Source organism: Lontra canadensis, unplaced genomic scaffold (assembly GCF_010015895.1).
Source record: "Lontra canadensis isolate GAN:19392208 unplaced genomic scaffold, GSC_riverotter_1.0 scaffold107, whole genome shotgun sequence".
NCBI classification, from domain to species: domain Eukaryota; kingdom Metazoa; phylum Chordata; class Mammalia; order Carnivora; family Mustelidae; genus Lontra; species Lontra canadensis.
Genome location: NW_022631101.1, coordinates 3,863,417 through 3,885,252, shown reverse-complemented (window position 1 = coordinate 3,885,252; position 21,836 = coordinate 3,863,417). Strand labels below are relative to the sequence as shown.

The 21,836-nt window shown below is 52.0% G+C and overlaps 1 protein-coding gene across 3 annotated transcripts; it reads left to right on the top strand.

The window, feature by feature from the left end:
- Window positions 1-1,001: 1,001 nt before the first annotated feature.
- Window positions 1,002-21,830, top strand: PLEKHA4 (pleckstrin homology domain containing A4). Of its 3 annotated transcripts, none has more exons than XM_032838919.1 (20): window positions 1,002-1,115; window positions 1,696-1,785; window positions 3,145-3,252; window positions 4,815-4,887; window positions 4,980-5,080; window positions 5,245-5,354; window positions 6,397-6,612; window positions 6,976-7,255; window positions 7,828-7,902; window positions 9,002-9,049; window positions 9,187-9,267; window positions 9,424-9,573; window positions 10,858-10,956; window positions 12,560-12,700; window positions 13,700-13,799; window positions 13,872-13,948; window positions 19,425-19,586; window positions 20,475-20,533; window positions 20,922-21,034; window positions 21,373-21,830. In XM_032838919.1, the coding sequence occupies exons 2-20, from the start codon at window positions 1,702-1,704 to the stop codon at window positions 21,630-21,632; spliced, it is 2,337 nt and encodes a 778-aa protein (XP_032694810.1). In that variant the 5' UTR covers window positions 1,002-1,115; window positions 1,696-1,701; the 3' UTR covers window positions 21,633-21,830. The 3 variants fall into 3 exon arrangements, with proteins under 3 accessions (XP_032694810.1, XP_032694811.1, XP_032694809.1); XM_032838920.1 differs by having other exon boundaries at window positions 1,002-1,244; window positions 7,087-7,255; XM_032838918.1 differs by having other exon boundaries at window positions 1,002-1,244.
- The last annotated feature ends 6 nt before the right edge of the window (window positions 21,831-21,836 follow it).

Sequence of the window (21,836 nt, the reverse complement as noted above, 5' to 3'; positions counted from 1 at the left end):
GCTTGTGCGCTCTCTCTCTCTGTCAAATAAATAAATAAATAAATACATACATAAATATCTTTTGAAAAAGAAAAAAAAATGCAAGCTCATACACAAATTGAAATCTTGGCTGGGCAGAATCCACGGAAACTTACCAGGCCCAGGGACACACTCCCAATTCCCTGGCCCGTCCCCTTTACCATGATTTTGCTCCTCGAGATATGCCCAGGGACCATGTCTCCCTCTGGACGGGGGCATCCTCAGTCCAGAACACAATTCTCACCTGGATCCCAGGTAGATGTTTGACCATGGCCTCCTAACTCTGCCCTCGCTATAATCCAGGAATTCAGGGTCACTCCCTCTTCCTTGGAAAACCTGGATCCATTGGCTCAAAAACACATTTCCAGATGCCCGGCTCCACTAACCACTCAGGAGTCCTGACTCCAGGCTCACAGCTTGTCAGGGACCCAGAAGTCTGAGCCCCCTTTAGTTCCAGGATCCCGGCTACCTCCCTCAGGGTGCCAGTGACCCGGACCCTAGAGTTGTCGGGGCCCAGCTCCTCCTCTTCAAACAGGAATCCCAGTCCAGCAAGGACCCAGGAGTCAGGGGCCCCTGCCCCTCCCATCGGTGGTGGGGGCAGCTGAACCAGGGGTCAGGCTTGGAAGTTGGGGGGGAGGCCAGGAGGGGCGGGGTCAGCCGGGATTGGAAGGGGAGACCGCAGCGTGGGCGGCTGGCTGGCGGACCAGCAGGGAGGAAAGAGAAACGGAGAGGGGAGGAAGACAGAAGGGGAATCTGAGGGAGTGGAGGAAACAGCGTCGGTGGGACAGAGAGAGAGAGAGAGAGAAAGAGGAAGAGCTTGAGGGTGAGGGAGAGAGAGGGGGAGAGAACGAGATGGAAACCTGAGGAAGAGAGACTCTGAAAGTCCGGGGGGGAAAAGATCTGGAACAGAAACAGAAAGACTGGAAGAGAAAGTCCAGGGTGGAGGGGGCGGGGGAGAGAATGAGTGAGAGAGAGAGTGGAGGAGACCGATTAGAGACGGAGAGGCAAGGTGAGGCCCAAGACAGAGACGCTCTGAAAGAAGGAAGAGTGATCAGAAGAGAGGAGAGACAAAAAGCAAAAAACGTGTGAGTGAGCAGGTGAGAAAGGAGACAGGTCTGAGAGGTAGCCCCCGCCCCCCCCCCCCAGCCAGAAAAGGAGGGACACCGTAGCTGGGGGCCCCAGCACTCACACGGCCTTCTTGCCCCGTCCTTGGGACCCCAGAGCTGGTAAGTTCCCTGGCTGGCCTGGGAGGGACTGCCTGGGTGTACATTCCTGGCAACCCCGAGTTTGGCAGGGATGGCTGGCGGGGTGCGTGTGGGCGGGCGGGAGACAGGTAGCTGGGGGCCGCTGGGAAGAGGCAGAGAATGGGGGCTCCCTGAGCTCAGAGAGGGTCAAATTCCTGGCTAGAGTGCAGGGGGCAAAAATAAAGGAGCCCCTATTCTCTGTCTTGGGCTGCAGACAGCTGCCCCTTCCCGCAGCTGCCAGCGCCGCCCACCTCTCTTGGCATTGCGCTCGGTATGCAGTCCCCGGCATGGGCCTTCCCCAGCCCCCCAGTCCCGAGACAACGGGCTCTTTCTCCTCAGCCTCCTCCGACCTGCGAGCCCCTGACCCCATCTCTGTCCCCAGCCGGGTCAGCTGCAGAGACAGGCACACAGCCCCTTTCTTTCTCTCCCCAAGCCCTTGATGGAGGAGGGCAGACCTCGGAGCAGCCTCAGCCTGGCCAGCAGCGCTTCCACCATCTCCTCGCTGGGCAGCCTGAGCACCAAGGTTCGAGCTTCTTGGAGGGGCTGGGGAGGAGGGCGGAGCACTGGGCTGCCCCATCCTCCTATTCCCAGCCCCAGGGGTTGGGGTTCTGGGGGTTGGGGTTCCGTGCCAATCCAAGGGCTTCCCGTTGCTAAGGGTAAGGATCCTTAGCGATGGGCTCAGCCACACCCAGTAAGGTCCCAAACTGCCCATCAGTCCCAGCTAGGAATTCAGAGGCACTCCCAGCTGTCCCCACCCCTTGGATTTTCCCAATTCAACCAGAGTAACAGTCCCAGGGCATTCCAGTTGCTAAGATAGGGCTACTCCCCAGCCACGAGGCTCCCTCCCGGAACTCAGCCTGAGGCTACACTTGACTGGGACTGAGAACTCACTCCCTGTCTTACCTCTAACCATCCTACCCAGTTGTGAAATCTGATAAGGAAAGACATTTCTCTGATAAGTCTCCGAGAGGCCCGAGATACTGGCGTCACAAATTGTCACCCAAAGTTCAGTGACAACACTCATTTTCTTGTCCTCTGCCACCCTCTACTCATTTCCAGTTTCTCCAGTTCAGAATCTAGAGATTCGATCCCAACTTGGTCAGTGCCATCCCCTAGGAAGTCCTGTGGGACTCTGGCTGTGGACGCCTGAGATGCCTGCATGGACGGGACAGGGGCTCCATCTGTTGTGGGGGGAGGGGTTGGGAGTCATCTCTCTGCCTTGGACATGGTTGCTAGGGATGTCACTCCCTGGCACGGAGGCATCCTCCTCAGCTGACCCATCCAGCGCCCAGAACGTGGCATGGAAGTCTTTCCTGGTTATGGGGACACCTCCAAGTAGTTCCAATTCTTTTTTTTTTTTTTTTGTTAAGATTTTATGTATTTATTTATTTGACAGACAGAGATCACAAGTAGGCAGAAAGGCAGGCAGAGAGAGAGGAGGAAGCAGGCTCCCCGCCAAGCAGAGAGCCTGATACGGGGCTCGATTCCAGGACCCTGAGATCATGACCTGAGCCGAAGGCAGAGGCTTAACCCACTGAGCCACCCAGGCGCCCCAGTATTTCCAATTCTGATCCCAAAGACTGTACTACACTTCCGGCTCTGGTGGCCAACAGCATCCTCTCCTTGGCAGTAGACCCTTGAATCCTGTCCCTCCCCTTTTAACCAGTAGCTTCTTCCTTTCCCCCAAACACCTCCAGCCACCCATTCAGACTAACAGCTCTGTACCATTAATATCCAGTTCTGATCTCAAAACTCACTTCCCTCCTTGGCTTGGTGTCTAAGGGCAGCCGAGCGAGGGCCTTGGGTTGCCTGCCCCCCCCCAGCACCGCCTCCCCAAGCCCATCTGAGGCCCCATTCATTTCTGTCCTCCTTCTCTCCTCAGAAGCCTCCCCGGGCAGTAAGCAAGGTGCATGCCTTTGGGAAAAGAGGCAATGCTCTCCGAAGAGATCCCAACCTCCCAGTGCACATCCGAGGCTGGCTTCATAAGCAGGTGGAGTGAGCATGAGAAGGGAAGGGACACCGAGTGACGCTAGAGGCCGGGCCCCTGGCTGTCCACTGTTTCTCTCCTTCCCAGTCTCCAAATGCCTTTCATTTTTTCTGATGTGGCTTATCTCCTTTTTCTGTCCTTGTTCCATACACCCGTTCATTCCGCGAGCACTTCCTGAGTATCCGTAATGTGCCAAGACCAGATAAGACAAACTAGTATCTATCGTACATTCAAGAGGGGGTGGGGCAGGGACAGGTACGACAGTAGCCTATTTCGATTCTAGGAATTGTTGGAATTGCTCTGAAGAAATAACACAGGAGGATACGCACAAAAGTGGCAGAGGGATGAGGGTGCCCTTTGACTCTTGGTTGGGGAAGGCGTCTCCGAGATGACATTTGAGCTGAGAAGGAACAGACAAGAAGGAGGCCACCATGCTAAGAGCTGGGGGTTGGAGGGAATCTGAGAGCGAAAGGCTTAGCCTAAAGCTTGGTGTTTGGAGCCAGCCAAAGGTCGAGACAGGAGGGATGGCAGGGCAGTGGTTCGCAACATGTCCCTGCTAGGAACTTGCTGGAAATGCCGACTGTCAGCTCCCACCCACCCTAGATCTATGGACTCAGGAACTCTGAGGGTAGGACCCGGGAAACTGTATTTTAGCAAGCTCCCCTGGTGATTTTTTTTTTTTTTTGTAAAGATTTTATTTATTTGTCAGAGAGAGAGAGAGGGAGAGAGAGCAAGCACAGGCAGACAGAATGACAGGCAGAGGCAGAGGGAGAAGCAGGCTCCCTGCCGAGCAAGGAGCCTGATGCGGGACTCGATCCCAGGACGCTGGGATCATGACCTGAGCCGAAGGCAGCTGCTTAACCAACTGAGCCACCCAGGCGTCCCTCCCCTGGTGATTTTTGTGCAGACCCAGATTTGAGACTCCATGCAAGCCAGTAAAAGAGGGGAAGGAATTCGAGATTTATTCTGAGTGTGATGGGAGGCTCTGTTTTGAGCAGGGGACTCCCACCATCTGACATAATTGAAAAAGATCCTACTGACTACAGAGGGAATAGACTGGCGAGAAGAGGGGCACAAGGTTGGAGATGGAGTAGTTTTGGCAGAGGAGATAGGAGACGCAGGATTCAGATTATGGGTCCCAGTGCCACCTTCCGGGCCTCTGTGTCTCAGACTCCAGAATAATCCAATCAAAAGTCTGAGTATTTAAAGTTCTGCACGGGCTGTACAGTTGCGTGTTCCAGCCTTCTGGTAACTTCTCAATCCCCAATTGACAGATGAGAAAACACAAGTGTCCTAGCCAGGAAATGACTAGTCTAATGGCATAGTTTGAGGGAGCAGAGCCAGGAGCCCAACTCAGGTCTGGCTGTGTCCAGAATCCTTGTGAGTTCAACCAACCCCTGTACACTCTGGTTTCCAGCTCTCCGGCTCACTCTGTTGCAGCAAACACGTGTCTGTTTCTCTCCTCTTTCTGGGTTTATCTGTTCGCGGGTGTCACTGTCTTCACTTCCACGTTTCCTCTCCCCACTGCCCTTCTACTCAGACCTCGCCTCCCGCTGTTTCCCCAGGACAGCTCCGGGCTCCGGCTCTGGAAACGCCGCTGGTTCGTCCTCTCCGGCCACTGCCTCTTCTATTACAAGGGTCAGTGCCCCGGCTGGCACAGGGTGGACGGCCCCCTCCTCTTTTTCCCTTAGCCTCTTGTGTGTTGCCTGATCCCAGCCCTTCTTTTGCAGACAGCCGCGAGGAGAGCGTCCTGGGCAGCGTCCTGCTCCCTAGCTACAGCATCAGGCCGGATGGGCCAGGAGCTCCCCGAGGGCGGCGATTCACCTTCACCGTGAGTCCGTCCATCCCCCGTGGGCACTAAGGCACTATCCCATGGGGACAGCCATGGGAACATCCATTATTGGAGATAAAAAAAAAGCCTTGACCAGGGTCCATGGCATCCTCCTTTTTAGAGGGCCCGGGCGTCCAGGTCCCCAGTTCTCTCTCCCCCCGCAGGCCGAGCACGCAGGCATGAGGACCTATGTTCTGGCCGCGGACACTCTGGAGGACCTGCGGGGCTGGCTGAGGGCGCTGGGCCGGGCCTCGAGAGCGGAGGGGGACGACTTGTGAGTATAGTTCCTGGCCACGCCCCTGATCTGCACTTCTAATCCGAGTCCATCTAATTAGCCCCAGCCCCTCCCCTTTAGGCCCTGCCTCTTCAACGTCCAATCACCCATCTTCTAGCTACGGAGCTCCCGCCCTTCCAGTCCCAACTACAGGGAACTTCTGCAAAAAGTCTTTCTTTTTTAAGCTCCGCCCACCATTTTTGTCCAGCCCTTCCCTTCATCAATATTCCATACTCTCTGATTGGCTCCCTCAGAAGTCCCCGTCGGTGTCGTCCGTGTCTCCCCAGTCCCACCACTCCCACCACCACCCCCCCACCCCGCCTCGCGTCCGGGTAGCTCAGTGGCTTAAGCCTCTGCCTTCCGTTGCCTCGGGTTCTGATCCCAGGCTCCGCACTGGGCTCCCTGCTGAGGAGACCCTTCCCGTCCCTCCCCCTCTGCTTCTCTGCCTACTTATGATCTCTCGCCCTCTGTCAAATAAATAAATAAAATCTTAAACAAAAAAAAAAAAAAGTCGGGCGCCTGGGTGGCTCAGTGGGTTAAACCCTCTGCCTTCGGCTCAGGTCATGCATGGTCCCGGGGGTCTTGGGCTCGAGCCCCACATCGGGCTCCCTGCTCTGCAGGGAGCCTGCTTCTTCCTCTCTCTCTGCCTGCCTCTCTGCCTACTTGTGATCTCTGTCTGTCAAATAAATAAATAAAATATTTTTTTAAAAAAGTCTCCACCCCCAAGGCTGCTACTTAAGTAACGATCAAATATAAAAAGAAAGGCTTTTTCCAAACCCCATCCTCCTTTCCGAAGTTTCAGTCTAGAGACTCATAGTCTGGGACTTTGGGCTCAGTGACCCCAGAGGACCTTGTAGCCCTGCACTAGTCATTTCCACACTTGGGGCCTCAGTTTTCCCATCTGCAAAGAGGGAACAATGATTTATAGTGCACCATTAACCCTTTATTCTGTGTGGGTTCCCGTGTGCTCATCTGTGAGATGGGAATATGGGCTGTTACGAGGTACAAAGGAGCGATGTCTTTTTCTGTGCACACTCGTTAGTGGTCGACCCAGGTCACCCCCACGTCCCCAGCCTGGAGAGGGTCCTGGCGGCCCTGGTGGTCCCCCAGAGGTGAGCAGAGGGGAAGAGAGACACGGCTTAGAGTCACCAGAGGTGTCTCGGCTCTCCAGACTTCGTGGACGACCTGGGCTGCTCACTCCCAGCCCCACAGCTGACCTCCAATCTGGACCTCGGATCCGGAGGACCAGGAGCCCAGAGTGAGTTGAGGGAGTCTGGGACAAGAGGGTTCCACAGACCACAGCGTAGAGGAAGAGCTATGTTGGGGGCGTGGTCTAAGAGAAGGGCGGGGACTGTGGCTGATTCGGGGCGTGGCTTAGTGCGCTCTTCCTTGAGTGGATGCCAGTTGCTGGAGTTCTTGTGGGTCAGAACCCATAGGGGGTAGTCTAAGGAGGAGATGCCTCAAAGGAGGAAATTATTCAGGATCAGGCTAATAGAGAGGGATTCTACTCTAGAGGGACAGTGAGACACTGAAAGGGGACATGTACATGAAGCTGACTGGGTGGGTAGTGGGCTGAGGAGGCTCTAGTTCACCCAATTTCCCGATTCTCTCTGCCCAACAGCCTATTCACACCCCTCTCTCGCCCTCCCTCCCCTCTGAGCCTTCCCCGGCCCCGTTCTGCTCCTGTGCGCAGACCCCCTCCATCCTCTGGTGACATAGCACCTCTTGCCAGACCCCATACCCCTCTGAGTCGCATCGATGTCCGGCCTCCCCTGGATTGGGGCCCTCAGCGCCAGACACTCTCCAGGCCCCCTACTCCCCGGCGAGGACCCTCCTCTGAGTCTGGGGGAGGAAGGCCCCCCAGGAGTCCCCAGCACTGGAGTCAGGAGGCCAGAACACAGGTGAGCAGATGGGCATGGTCTGTCTTTCCAGGCTGTTCTGCCGGCCATGGCCCCCTTGGCATCATGGGAATTGTGGTTCAACATAATCACAACTGGCTTCAGATATGAGGGAAAGGGGACTTCATCTCCCATCGGTTCTCAGGGCAGTCTTTTCAAGCCAGCCTCTGGCCATTACACCTTATGTATTATGGGGATTGTAGTCCAGAATACTGTCCTGGACAATGCCTGGAGAGGTAGTGGGGATTGCACCTGTCTTGTGTCTCCAGTTTATCTTTCCAAGATGGAATTGTAGGCCCAGAATATCCACAGTTAACCACAAATGTGAGACTGAAAGTAGATTGCAACTTTTATGGACCCTTGGGGCAGTTTTGCCAGGTTTCTCCATTTATTATCATCCCATGTGTCCCCGCAGTGGCACAAAACTGGAGAACAGGTAGTTGAGGAAGTTGCAGGGGCCCGTTCTGAACCTCAGAGACTCTCCTAAATCACACCAATTCTGGATGCACCCACTGTAATATCTGTTACTAGAACATGCGAATTTCGAAACATCTCTATTTCGTTATTCCTTCCAGGCCCCCTCTGGCTCCTCCACATATCTCCAACTACCCCCGAGAGCTCCTGGGACACGGGCTTCCATGGTTTTATTGGTAGGTGTCCTTGGTGCCTCGAATCTGCCAGAGCCCCCTTCCTTGCTTTCTTGGCTATGGAGAATGTCATCTCCTGGACTAGTGTGCCTAGAGAAGACTGGATATTTTAAGGTCCCTTGACCGATGCTTCCATTAGTTTCCTCGGACTGCCACAAACTGGGTAGCATACATATAGAATATCTCTCCATTCACTGATATCATCTTCTAGGTATTTATTTCAGTTTTAAATTTTGTTTTCCATAGAGCTCTTGTATACTCTTAGTTAAGGTAACTCCTAAATTCCTGATAGTTTTTATAGCTATTTGAATGGTATCTTCTTTTTTTTCAAATTATATCTTCTAGCTATGGATGGTGTAGAGATAGACTATTGATGTTTGGAAACTCATCTTTCACCTGGCACTCTTGCCGAACTCTCTTATTTAAAAAAAAATTTTTTTTTTAAGTAATCTCTACACCCAGCATGGGGCTCGAACTCAAGACCCCCAAAACAAGAGGCACATGCTTCACTGACTGAGCCAGCCAGGCACCCCGAATTCTCTTACTCTAATCACTCTTTGATTTCATTGGTTTCTCTGGGTCGATGAGCATATCATTCCCATCCTAATACTTCTATTTGTTTCCTTTTTCTTTTCTTATAGCATAGGTCAAGATCTCTAAAACAGTGTTAAACTGTAACAGTAGTAGCGAGCATCCTTATTTTATTTTCAGTTGTAAAAGAAATGTCTAAATGTTCTCCACCAATTATAACATTGCTGAAGCTTTTTGGTAACAGAGTCATTGGATCTTCCTAAGGCCAGAAATTTGGCAGGTGGTCTACCGAGGTTTGCTGAAGCTTGGAACAAAGCTAATAAGGGGATGCCTGGGGGGCTCAGTCAGTTAAACGTCCGACTCTTGATCTCAGCTTAGGTCTCTATCTTAGGGTCGTGAGTTGAAGCCCCAGGTTGAGCCCAGAAAGAAAAAAAAAAAAAAAGCTAATAAGAAGAAGGGTGGGGGGATCTGCCAATAGAAGCAGGGCTTGAGAAACAGGGCTTGACTGAATACTGAGCTACAATAAAGACTGTCTGTCAATGTGACCCCTGGCTTTTCTCCTTTTCCTCAGCCGGGTCCCCCGCTGGACTCAACTTTTCACCAAAGCTTGGAGACAGATGTAAGTTCTCTGTGGTGTAAACCCTTGCAAGTACTCAGAGCTGGGGGGATAATGCTTTAGATGGGGTGGGGTGTGGCGGGGAGGACGGGGAAGAGCCAGATCTGGTCCATAAGCTGCTCCTGTTCTCCTTTCTCCAGACTCTGTTGACCAAATTGTGTGGGCAGGACCGGCTCCTGAGGATGCTGCGGGAGGAGATAGACCAGAGGCAGGAGGAGAAGGTGTGACCCTCTGAGATGGGGAGGGACACTTGGCTTCTCCACCTGCCTTTCCCCTCCTGCTCTCCAGCATGCCCAGGGATTTGGGAGGACACCTTTTCTCTCTTGCTGGGGCCAAATGTGGATTCAGAAGTCTAACCACCTTCCCTCTCGGTGCAGGAGCAGCTGGAAGCAGCCTTGGAGTTGACCAGGCAGCAACTGGGCCAAACAGCCAGAGAGGCTGCGGCTCCAGGGAGGGCGTGGGGGCGCCAGCGCCTCCTGCAGGACCGGCTGGTCAGTGTGAGGGCTACTCTCTGTCACCTGACTCAGGTGAGCCTCTGGGAAGGGGTGTGCACTCCCGCAGAGGCTCATGGGAAGGTTGTTCTTGAGAATTCCACTGCAAGGTTTTCTGGAGAAATCCCCTCCAACTTTCTTTTTAGGGGGGTGAGGGGCAGAGGGAGAGGGAGAGAGAGAATCTTAAGCAGGCTCCACATCGATCATGGAACTGGACCCCGGGCTCCATCTCACAACCCTGAGATTGTGACCTGAGCTGATTTCAAGATTAGAGCGCTTCACTGACCCAACTGCCCACGCGCCCTCCCTCTTCTCCCCCTCCCTTCCTCTCTTCCCTATCCTCCCCTCCCCCTCCCCTTCTTCTTCCCTTCTCCTCCTCCCCTCCCCTCCCCTCCTCCGCCTCCCCACCCTAAGTTATAAATCAGTCATCTTGACAGTCTTAGAGGGTGAGAGGCAAGCAGCCAAGAAACAGCAGACCTAATTTAGCGGTTTGAGAAGGTGAATTTGATGGTCTGAGAGGGTGAATTTGACGTGCGCTTCCTCGCTTTGAATCTCAGCTCCTACTTCCTACTCATGGTAGCTGTGTCACCTTAGAGAAGTTACTTAACCTCTCTGGGCCTTAGATGCCTCTTATGTAAACTTGAAGTGATATAGTATTTACTTCATGGAGTCATTGCAAGAATTTCATAAATACATATATTTATACACAACATAATAAATGCATATTTAACACATACATTTTATGTATTTATCTTATAAATATATATTTAATATATATAAATATATTTTTACATATAATTATAAATCATATAACTATATGAATACTTAATAGGGTAAGAAATGTTAGCTATAATTATTACCTGTAAAATGGAGACATTAATAATACTTACCCCGCGTGAATTAAACGAGAGTTGAGAATAGTGGCTGGCACGTGGTTAAGTACCTCATCTCTGTTAGCGGCCATGATGATGATCGCGATGATGGTGAGGCTTCCCAGGGGCACTTGGGGCTTATGATCTTGACTCTTACAAGAACTTACTGGATCTGTAGAGTCTACCACCCTAGTATCGTCCAGAAGTAAGCAGAGAATTTAGGGAAATCTGTTACTTGTCAATACTAGCGGATCATTGGAATGGCACGTTCCATAGAGACTCTGGGAGTCTAATAGTCTGAGCGAAGACGCTCTTGGGAGTTGTAGTCCATAGACGCCCCAGGGACCAGGCTTCTCTTCCTCCTCGTCAACTGGGAAAAAAATGGAGTGGGGAAGGATCTGATGGGTGGGCGTACTAACCCTGTGTCTCCCCTTTTTTGGGACCCGAGGAGCGGGAACGCGTTTGGGACGCATACAGCAGCTTGGAACAGGAGCTGGGCACCTTGAGGGAGACCCTGGAGTACCTGCTGCACCTTGGTTCCCCCCAGGTATGTCCCCCGCAAACTCCACCCTCTCCGCCATCTTGCCCTGGAAACCCTTCAGGGCATTAAAGCTCCTCCCACTTCTTTTGAAGCTCCTCCCCCCCGTCCTTTCCTTTCATTCTAAACCCCTTACTGTGCTTCAAAGCCTGCCCTTTATTTTAACACCTGCCTCAGGTATGGAACCACTTTCCCCTCTGGTTCTAAATTCTCTCCTCTAATTTTGGAGCCCGGTCCTTCAGTTCGCAGCTCCACCCCTCAGCCCTGCCCCCATCCTGCGTCCTGACTTTTGTTGTTATATTTATCCTCTGGAATTTCTAGTTCTAAATCGAATCCCTTGGTTCAAGCTCCACTTCTGAAGTTTAAGTCCCCTTGCTTAGCCTCAAGCCCACTTTTTTTTTTTTTTAAGATTTTATTTATTTATTTATTTATTTATTTAAAGATTTTATTTATTTATTTGACAGACAGAACTCACAAGTAGGCCGAGAGGTAGGCAGAGAGAGAGCGGAGGAAGCAGTCTCTCCATCGAGCAGAGATCCCGATGTGGGGCTTGATCCCAGGACTCTGGGATCATGACCTGAGCTGAAGGCAGAGGCTTTAACCCACTGAGCCACCCAGGCACCCCAAGATTTTTATTTTTAAGTCATCTCAAAACCCATGGTGGGGCTGGAACCCACAACCCAGAGATCAAGAGTCACATGCTCCAGGCGCCCCTCTCCCCCACGTCTTCAATCTAAGATGAATAATTGAGTTTCTAAATCATCTATCTTTAGTTTAAAATGTTGACTTATTTTTTTCAAGATTTATTTGTTTATTTTAGACGGGGGAGGGGCAGAGGGAGAAGGAAAGGGAATCTGAAGCAGACTCTGGGCTGAGCCCAGAGCCAGATTTGGGGCTCAATCTCATGACGCTGAGATCAGGATCTGAACTAAAACCAAGAGTCAGACGCTTAACCAACGGTGCCACCCAGGTGCCCATTAAATGTTGATTTCTAGGGGTGCCTGGGTGGCTTAGCTGATTAAGTGTCTGACTCTTGATCTCATGTCCTGAGAGGTCTTGATCTCTCCCCATGCATACATAATCCATTTATGACTCCGTAAATAGAGCCTCGCAGGGACACCTGGGTGACTTAGTCCGTTAAGCATCTGCCCATGATCTCTGGGTCCTGGGATGGAGCCCTGTGTTGGGCTCCCTGCTCTGCGGGGAACCTGGTTCTCCTTCTTCCCCTGCCTACCACCCACCACCCCTTGTGCACTTGCTCTCTTACTCTCTCTAATAAAGAAATAACATCTTGGGGCGCCTGGGTGGCTCAGTGGATTAAGCCTCTGCCTTCAGCTCAGGTCATGATCCCAGGGTCCTGGGATCGAGCCCCACATCGGGCTCTCTGCTCAGCAGGGAGCCTGCTTCCGCCTCTCTCTCTGCCTGCCTCTCTGCCTACTTGTGATCTCTCTCTCTCTGTCAAAATAAATAAATAAAATCTAAAAAAAAAAAAAGAAATAACATCTTAAATAAATAAATAAATAAATAAAGCCTCACTGATTTCAGACCCAATTCCAACCCTCCTGGCATTCTCCCACCTTTGAGTAACAGATTCCTTTCCTTCTCCCCCCAGGACAGAGCATCAGCTCAACAACAGCTATGGATGGTGGAAGACACGCTGGCAGGTCTGGGGGGCCCCCAGAAGCCACCCCCCAACACAGAACCTGACTCCCCATCCCCCGCACTCCAAGCAGAGGAGTCATCAGAGAGGGAGGTGAGACTCAAAAGCCTCTCTCCCCACCCCCAGCTTCCTGTCTCATCTGCCCTGGCCCGACTCCTCACCCACGCCACCTTCTTCTCTCTCCCTTTCTTTCTCTCAGCTAACCAACCACAGGCAAGCATCGTAAGCTCCAGAAGCCTTTGTTTCTTTGCTTGTTAGATTGTGATCATAGTCCAGTGGTGTGCTCCAGCCAGCTCCCAACACCTCCTAAGAGCCACTTGGGTGCATCTCCTCTCAACACCGTGTTCAGTGATGTCCTGTTGGTTGCTTGAAATTGACCATGGTGGCGGTATTCGCACCACAGAGATTGGCGATTGCTACAATCGGGGCTGTTCTCTCCAGGAGAGACATTTACTCAGCATTTGCGAGACACTGCTGATTATAACCCCCAACTTGTAGGGTTCTGTAAAAAGGAGAGATGATGATTAGAAAGTGTCAGACATGGAGTAGGCCCTCAGCAGGCAAGAACCGCTGTTGTCTGAGCTGGCTTAGAGTGGCTGTGTGCCTTGACCCTCAGATCATGCATCCGAGAGACCCAGGTTCAGATCCCAGCTCTGCCATCTTTGTGATAGCACTCGTCGACTTTGTTCTTGGAGCCTTGGCTTCCCCGTCTACTAAGTAGGGATAATAATGGCCACTTTGTAGGTTTATGGAGGAGAGTTAATGAAATAATGCAGGTAAAGGACTTATCACAGCTCCAGCTGCACAATCATTGCAAAACCTGTGCTTACAATGCCTCGCCACATGTCAGGTGCTGTTCTAAGTGCCTTACGTGTATGGACTCAATCTGCATAGCAAAGATGAAATATGGCTGGCCCAGAGAGGTAAAGTAACTGGCCCAGGGTCACACAGCTCAAAATGCCAGAGCTGAAATTTGAAACCAGACCGGTTTTCAGTCAGATTCCTATTCATGCTATGTCTCCGTTGCTGAGTGCCTGACAACTAGTAAGAATGATGATGATAAGTATTATTCTCCTCTCCTGACCCCTCCAGAGCCTGCCTGAGTCCTTGGAACTGAGCTCAACCCGGTCCCCTGAGGCTGACTGGGGGCGGCCCCCTGGGGGCGACAGAGACCTCTCCAGCCCTCGCTCAGGTGAGCGTCCGGGGCTGGATGGGATTTGCTGGGCATTCCCTGGCCTCACCAAGTCCCATTCTGCCCTCTCAGGTCTTGGATCACCGAGGGTCTCCCGGGCTTCCAGCCCCGAGAGTCGCCGCCCTGCTTCCCCACAGGCAGGAACCAAGGTAGGGGGGTCCATCCCCGCATCCTCACGCCCATCTTTAACCCTTTAACCTGACTGCCACCCACTTGGGGGGAACAGCTGCGAGAAAGGAGCTCAGAGATCACACCCCAGGGTAGGGAGAGTGCGATTTGTTGAGTGCTGGGATTGAATTTTTTTTCTACCACTTCTAAGCTGCGTGACTTGGGGTCGGTTATGAAACCTCTCCGTGCATGTGTGCCCATCTGCAAAACGGAGCTCCTGGCAGTAACCCCCCCAACCCCCCAACCCCGCCCACCCCTGCCTAGAACTGATGTAAGGATTCAAACTGGACTTCAAGCTAAAGTTGAAAATAGTGCTTAGGGACACCTGGGTGGCTCAGTCAGTTAAGCAGCTACCTTGGGCTCAGGTCCTGATCCCAGGTTCATGGAATCGAGCCCTGCTTCTGACCCTCTCTCTCCCCTTCTCCCTCCCCTGCTCCTGCTTTCTCTCCCTATGTCTCTCTCAAATAAATAAAATCTTAAAAAAAGAAGAAGAAGAAGAAAATAGTGCTTACATGTGATAAGGACTTCATTCATTCGACAAATATTTATTAAATGTCCTCATGGCTGGGGTCGCTGGGGTGGCTCAGTTGGTGAGCATCCCATTCTTGGTTTTGGCTTAGGTGGTGATCTCAGGGTCATGGGATTGAGCCCCGAGTCAGGCTCTGGGCTCAGCTCAGAGTCAGCTTGAGATTCTCTCTTCCTGTCCCTCTGACCCTCCTGCTCATGCTCTCTCTCTCTCTCTCTCTCTCTCAAATCAATCAATCAATCTTTAATATATATATATATTTATATATATATATATATAAAATCTTGTCATGGTTGTCCAATAAGGTAGCCAATAGCCACATGGGACTATTTAAATTAAAATGAAATAAAATTTAAAAATCACTCGCACTCACTGCATTTCAGGTGCTTAGTGCCCCCCACCCCCATGGCCAGTGGCTATCCTGCTGGATACAGCAGATACAGAACATTGCCACCCTCCAGAAAATTCTCTTGCATAGAGCTGTCCAGGCGTTGAGGGCACAAATGTGAACAAAGGAGAAAAAAAAAAAATCCTTCCCTCATGAATCCATCATTCTAGCGGGAAGAGGCACATAATAATCAATTTTCTCTACACTATTTTTACGTCATGAGTGCTAAAGGAGTAAAAACAACACGAACATGGTGAGGAGGTTTGGGATGGCAGAGGAAGGGGTGCAATTGTAAATGGCTTGGTCTGGACCAGTGACGTTTGTGCAGCTGCCTGAAGGAGGTGAGGGAGCGAGCTTTGGGTGGAAAAGCGTTGCAGGCAAAGGAACAGCCTTTGAAGAGGTTCTGGGGGGGGAGGTGGGGGGGTGGAGGGTGGTTGTGAGTTGGGGGGGGGGGGGAGGGGGGTTGCCGGGGTGGCGGAGGCGGCAGGAAGGGTGGGCTGGAACCGAGTATGGGAGCGAGGGGGAGAGTGGTGGAGAGAAGAGAAGAGATGGTTATTGGGGTTGGACGGTGCTGGGACTGTGGTTCAAGGTGGGCCCCAAGGAGGGTTCTGAACGCCAGCGGGAGCTGGCGCCCTCTGCCGGCCATGCGGGGAACAAGCTGTGGGGTGAGCACTGGAGTGAGGCAGGAGACCCGGTGAGGACAGTCCAGATGGAAAATAAGGTTATTCCCACTAGGTTAGAAGAACTGGATATGTTGAGAGGGAGGTAGATTCTAGTTACACCGCTCTTCAAAATGTATCCAAAACCCTGGGAACCAGATTTAATTCAAAATGCAAAAATTTGCAGATTCTGGGGACACCTGGGTGACTCAGTCCATTAAGTGTCTGCCTTTGACTCAGGTCATGATCCCAGGGTCCTGGGCTCGAGCCCCAAGTCAGGCTCCCTGCTCATAGGGGAGCCTGCTTCTCCTTCTCCCGCCCCCCCTGCTTGTGCACGCTGTGCACACGCTCTCTCTCTCTCAAATAAATAAAAAAATATGATTAGGCAAAGGATTTGCCAATTCTAGACTGGTAATAGGATTCACATACTGTGTATTATATAAGACGTCTAGCGGTGTCTGGCACAGAGCCCTTAATCAGACACATTACATTCCTCTAGCTATACATATGATGATTCGTACTTAAATGGGATTCAGTTTATAAATAACGTCTCAATTTAAATTTGTGGTTTTTAAAAATAGAGCAATGAACAACTAAATAATCGATTGGGTCAGAGTGGAATAAAAACCCATTATGAATATGCACTTTTTATTTATTTTCTTTTCTTTTTTCTTAGATTTTAGTTATTTATTTGACAGAGAGAGACACAGAGAAAGAGGGAACACAAACAGGGGGAGTGGGAGAGAGGAAGCAGGCCTCCCCTGCAGGGAGCCTGATGCAGGACTCAATTCCAGGACCCTGGGATCATGTCCTGAGCCAAAGGCAGATGCCAATGACTGAGCCACCCAGGTGCCCCCAGGGCAAACCATCTAATTCCTAAACATCTCCTCTTTTTTTTTTTTTTTAAATATTTTATTTATTTATTTGACAAAGAGAGTGAGAGATCACAAGTAGGCAGAGAGGCAAGCAGAGAGGAGGGGGGAAGCAGGCTCTCCACTGAGCAGAGAACCCGATGCAGGGCTCAATCCCAGGACCCTGAGATCATGACCTGAGCCGAAGGCAAAGGCTTAACCCCATGAGCCACCCAGGTGCCCCAGCATCTCCCCTTTTAATCACCCTGTGAAGTGCTTTCCTTCCCCACTGAAGTCCCAGACACCCCCACCCCCTTCTTGGTTCAGAAGGACACACATAACCTCATTTTGCCCGTCCACCTTTAGAATTTCCAAGTCCGTGTGGATTCCCCTTGCATACGCTATTCAACTGGAATTTCTCCACTTAATACTATCCTTTGTCAATTCGATGCTTGGTCTGGCTGGAAGGACCCTTGATGGCACAGAAATTTTTGCTCCCCAACAAATGATCACTCATTTCACCTTTTCTTCCATGGGGAGTTGCTTCCCTATGCCCCCAATGTCCTCAACATCATCAAGGGGTCATCCTCTTGAATCTCTGACTGTCACAGTAATGAATGCCCACCTGGCGGGTCATTAAGTCACTGCCAGGTCCAGCATGGGCTTCTTATATACACCGGACCACTGTGGGTGGAAGTAACAAGGCTGGGGATCATCTTCTCACCAGACCCCAGATCTTTGCTTGAGGACTTTGGGACAGGAGGTCCCATACGTTTCACTTGCAGGGTCATTTTATTATATTTTATTTTATTTAGATTTTTTAAAGATTATTTATTTGGGAGAGAGAGCAGAGCCAGCAATAGAGAACACGAGTGGGGGGCGGAGGGGCAGAGAGAGAGGGAGAATCAGACTCTCCACTGAGCAGGGAGCCTGACGCGGGGCTCGATCCCGGGACCCTGGGATCATGACCTGAGCCAAAGGCAGACACTTGATGACCGATCCCCCAAGGCACCTCTTTTTTTTTTTTTTAAGATTTTATTTATTTATTTGTGAGAGAGAGAGAGAGAGACCAAGCAAGAGCGCACAGGCAGACAGAGTGGCAGAGGGAGAAGCAGGCTCTGTGCAGAGCACGGAGCCGGATATGGGACTCAATCCCAGCATGCTGGGATCATGACCTGAGCCGAAGGCAGCCGCTTAACCAACTGAGGCACCCAGGCGTCTCTGCCCAGGCACCTCTTGATCGAACGTTTTAAAGCATGTCTGGTGCTTCCTTTATTATCGCAGGTACAAAACAGTCCGTCCGTCGTTTCCAAGGAGGAGAGGCACTGTGTGATTCTCAAAGGACTGTGTCCAGGATGGGGACAGTCGGGGCTGCTTTGAATAAGGCTGAACCAGTCATGTGGTTCTGGGGACTGTGGCTGTTTACAACTCTGGGGTGGTGTCTGTTGTGAGTTCCAAGGATTTCGGAGCTGAGCAAGGACAGTGATATGACCGGGGAGGTGGAAGAAGGAACACCCACGGGCTGTTTTTGGTCCATGCTGGGGCAGAGGTCACTGCCTGGAGGCAGCAGCCCAGAAGCTTCAATGGTGGGTCTCCGTGTCAGAGAGCTCCTAAGGGCAGCAGCCACTTGGGGTTTTTTAATAGCTGCGAGTTTATCTTATCTGTGGCTCGCAGACGTGGGACACTGTTTCCTGGAGTCCTCAGAGCAGGCAGGCTGTGAATGGCTACAGTTTTCTGCCTACGTGGGCTATGTCTAAAACAAGTCCGTGTGTGAACCTTGGAATTTGGTGATGGCCAGCTTGGGGCCATCATTTTTACAGCAGGTGGACCTGTGACTCACAATGGCCCCGATCAAGGAAACCAGAGTAAACAGCAGCGTTTGGCCCTCCATTAGGCAGCTGATCCAAGGGCTCCCTAGAATCCTCTAGTTAGAGGCTGTAGCTAAGGGTTCTCTTCCCTCTGGTTTTGTTTGTTGAAGTCCAAAAGCATGCCCTTGGGGAAGGCACGTGGGAAGGGGTCTGTTCCCAGGCATCTTGGCTAGTGGCAAGAGAACTCCAGGTGGCCTCTGGCATTCTCACTGTATGTGTCTGTGTCCACATGCCCCCCCTTTCCTGAAGGATGACACGTCTGCGGCCGGAGAGATCTGTCTGCCTGGTTCTTGCCCGAATGACAGCCTTCCTACATTTCGTCCCCAGCCTTTTCCCCTTTAGTTCAGGCTGGTGGCATTTCCACTGAGCTGATTTCCCAGATCCGCACATCACATGCCTAATCTCTCAGCAAACGGGGTGGCCAGCCACACCCTTGGGATTCTCTCCAGAGTTCTGGTTTCATTTGAGTGTTTTTTTCCTCCTCCTTCTTCTTTGATTTATCTCTGTCCTCCCGCATTTGAAGTTCTTAAGTCTAGAGGGCCATGGTTCAGGTGTCAGTGAGGCCAGGCTTGCTCTGGAAGGTGCTGGGGAAGCATCTGTTTCAGGCCTCTGTCCTAGCTTCTGGAAGGTTGTTGGCTTGTGGCCACCCCACTCGACTTACCACATGGCGTTATGGCACTGTCCCTGTGTGTGTCATCCATCTGGTTTCGGGAGTGAGAGAAAGAGAGCTCAGAAAAGCCCTTTTGAAGACCAATCCAAAAGGATCCTCCTAACAATTTAGTGAATGTCTGTCATTCCTCCTTCTGTTGGGTCTAAGCTGACTCAGAGTTGTTTTTCATCACCAGGAACTGAGAGTTGACAGCCCGGCTCCTGACTACCAGGGCGAGGAAGCTGAGAATGTCCAGAACCTGTGGGTGTTTGTTAGGCTGTGGCTTTGGATCTGAGCAGGGCAGCTGCTGAAAATGAGGCCAGAGAGGCAGGGAGGGCCTCAAACACCTTTGTCCTGAGAGTGCTTGGAGACCTGGGAGGACATCTCAGCTCTGGCTGCCTAAAGATCCCCCTGAGTCTAGGGATGGAAAGGGCAGGACTAGAGGCTGAGTGGTTCAGGGGAGAGAGAAAGAGGAGCCCCAAAGTTGGGGCCTCAAAGTGTTTCTCATCTCCCCAGGCTCCCCTCGCCCGGCCTCGGATGAGCGCTCAAGAGCAGATGGAGAGAATACGCCGAAACCAGGAGTTTGGACGGCCTCTCCCTCGCCCAGCCTCCCCCCGGCTTCTCACTCTGGGAAGGACGCTGTCCCCTGCCAGACGCCAGCCTGACACAGAACCAAGGGTGAAGGGAACAGAGGGTGCAACGTGGGGCGGTGGGGTGGTAGTGGGTCCTCCGTGCCTAGTGCGAGCCTCAGTTTTCCCGTCTGTAAAATGGGCATTTCCCTCCCTCTTTTCCCAGAGCTGGGATTCAAGGTTCACCCCAATATGTCCCTGTGCTGCTGATGGCTCCCCTAGGGGGGTACAGGTGGGGGAGGCAGAGACCTCTTCACATCACCAATGTTTTTCCTTCAGGACAGGGGTCACAGTTCAGGACTGTGGGTCCCACTTTTTTTTTTTTTTTTTTGGTTACTATGTGTTATCAAAGGGGAAAACAATGAGCAAGTAAGGGAATGATTATATTCATCCTGTCACAATGGGGAGAGCATTCCAGATCTGAAGATGAATGTCTCGGCCCATGTTTCATCTGAGACTTTTCTAGGAAGTAATTAGACAAGTCATAGGTGGGGTGATTTTACAGGTGGGGTTATTTTTGTAATCAGGAGACATCTCGGTTGAACACCGAATGTTTATCTCTGTGTCTAGTTAGTTTGAAGGGGACAAACAGTTCAGCTAATTCTTTATGAGCCCAAAATTGTGAATTTAGAGGGCCCTTTCCTGGCCTTGTCGTAGGTAAATTAGGGGGTGGTCATCTGTCAGTCCTGTGGAGGTCATACAAAGGAAGAGAGGTTCTGTGGTAAGCCATTTCCCGAAAGGCAAAGGGATCTGTGTTGGGGGGGTGGGGGGGGTGGATTTTCTTAATGCTTGCTGTTTTCCAGGAATGCGTGTAAAGTTAAACATTGTCTCTGAGGCGATTTCACTCCCTCTCAGAGCCCCCCTCATTTCACCCTCAAAATGAGAACATGGGAACTTCCCGGTGAGGAGGAATTTTAATGCCCCAATTCCTTTGCAGCCAGTCCAGGGACTCTCAGGAGCCCCCAAATGGCTCAGAAGCTCTGGATCCTGGAGCAGGTAAAGAACCGAGAGTGAGGCAAGAAGGAGGAAATCAGGTTGCCAAAGGGAAAGCATTATTATTGCTGCCTTTTGAGTACTAAAGTACAGACTGCAAAACCTTTTAGAGATGCTCGACTTCTTGGGGCATCAGAAAGCTCATAGATCCGCATGAGAATTGCAGTTTCTCTGGGTCGGGATCAAACTCCTGCTCCTGTGTCAGGAAAGCAGGTGAAATTTAGGGAGGGCTAGACTACAAATCCCACGACGCACACAGGTTTTTTGAGGGCCACAGCCTGTTTAAAGTCTTTTAGAGACACGGGCTAGGGACTACAATTCCCAGAAGGACGCGCGCGGCACAGTGGAACTGGCTCCTTGTAGATGTCCCCCAAATCTTTTTTTTCCCTAGTCCCAGGAATACCACCCCTTATTTGCCGACAGCCGAAGGGCACCGGGAGAGAGTCCTCAGCCTCTCTCAAGCTCTGGCTACTGAGGCGTCGCAGTGGCACAGAATGATGACAGGTGAGGAGGGGTTGGGGACCTTGGATTCCTGGGTTTGGGGGAAGAGGGAGCGAGAGCCTGGAATCCTTGGTTCTGGTCAGGAGGGTTCTGAGAGCTGCTGGGATCCTATGTCAGGATGGGGAGAGCGCCCTAGAAGGTTTGGGAGTTCCAGATCCCAGGCAGGAGGGGACAATGGGTTTGGGACTCCTGAGTCTGGGGGTGGGAGTGGGGCCAGACTTGTGGTCTGAGAGAGGAAGGGACTGGAGGCTCGACTCCCGGGTCTGAGAGGAAAGGCCCTGGGGGTCCGGACTCCTGTGTCCCAAAGTTTGCCATTCTCACTACCCACTCGTGCCATCCAGGTGGAAACTTGGACTCCCGAGGAGAGCCTCTTCCCCCTGCGCCACCGCCTCCGTCAGACCCCAGCCCCCAGGTGACCTCTCCCCCCAGATCTCCAGTGGCCAATTCCCGCTCCGCGGGGTTGTGCCGCGGAGGTAGTGGGCGCGGCGCTGGCCCCGCCTCCTGGGAGCCCACGTGGGAATCCGGGACCGCCCCTCCCGCCCAGACACAAGAGGAGGGGGCGTGGCCTCTGCGAGTCACGCTGCTGCAGTCCAGCTTCTGACCCGCCGGCGCGCCGCAGCCAATTGGAGTGTGAGGGCGTGGCCCGGAGGTACCGCCCCGCGATCTGGAGCCACTCAGGGCGCCTGGAGGCGTGGCCTGGTCCCCTCGGTAGCCGGGAGAGAGAGAGGTTTCTATGGCCAAAGTTTGGTTTTCCCAACACTTGTCCAAATTCGGATTAAAACTTTGAACTTTTAGTCAATAGCTT

Excerpts from the sequence above, each read along its gene's own strand:
- PLEKHA4 (XM_032838919.1), top strand. The coding sequence starts at position 1,702 with ATGGAGGAGGGCAGACCTCGGAGCAGCCTCAGCCTGGCCAGCAGCGCT. Across the intron at positions 9,268-9,423 it reads ACCAGAGGCAGGAGGAGAAG|GAGCAGCTGGAAGCAGCCTT; the intron begins GTGTGACCCTCT and ends CTCTCGGTGCAG. Across the intron at positions 13,949-19,424 it reads CCCCACAGGCAGGAACCAAG|GCTCCCCTCGCCCGGCCTCG; the intron begins GTAGGGGGGTCC and ends TCATCTCCCCAG.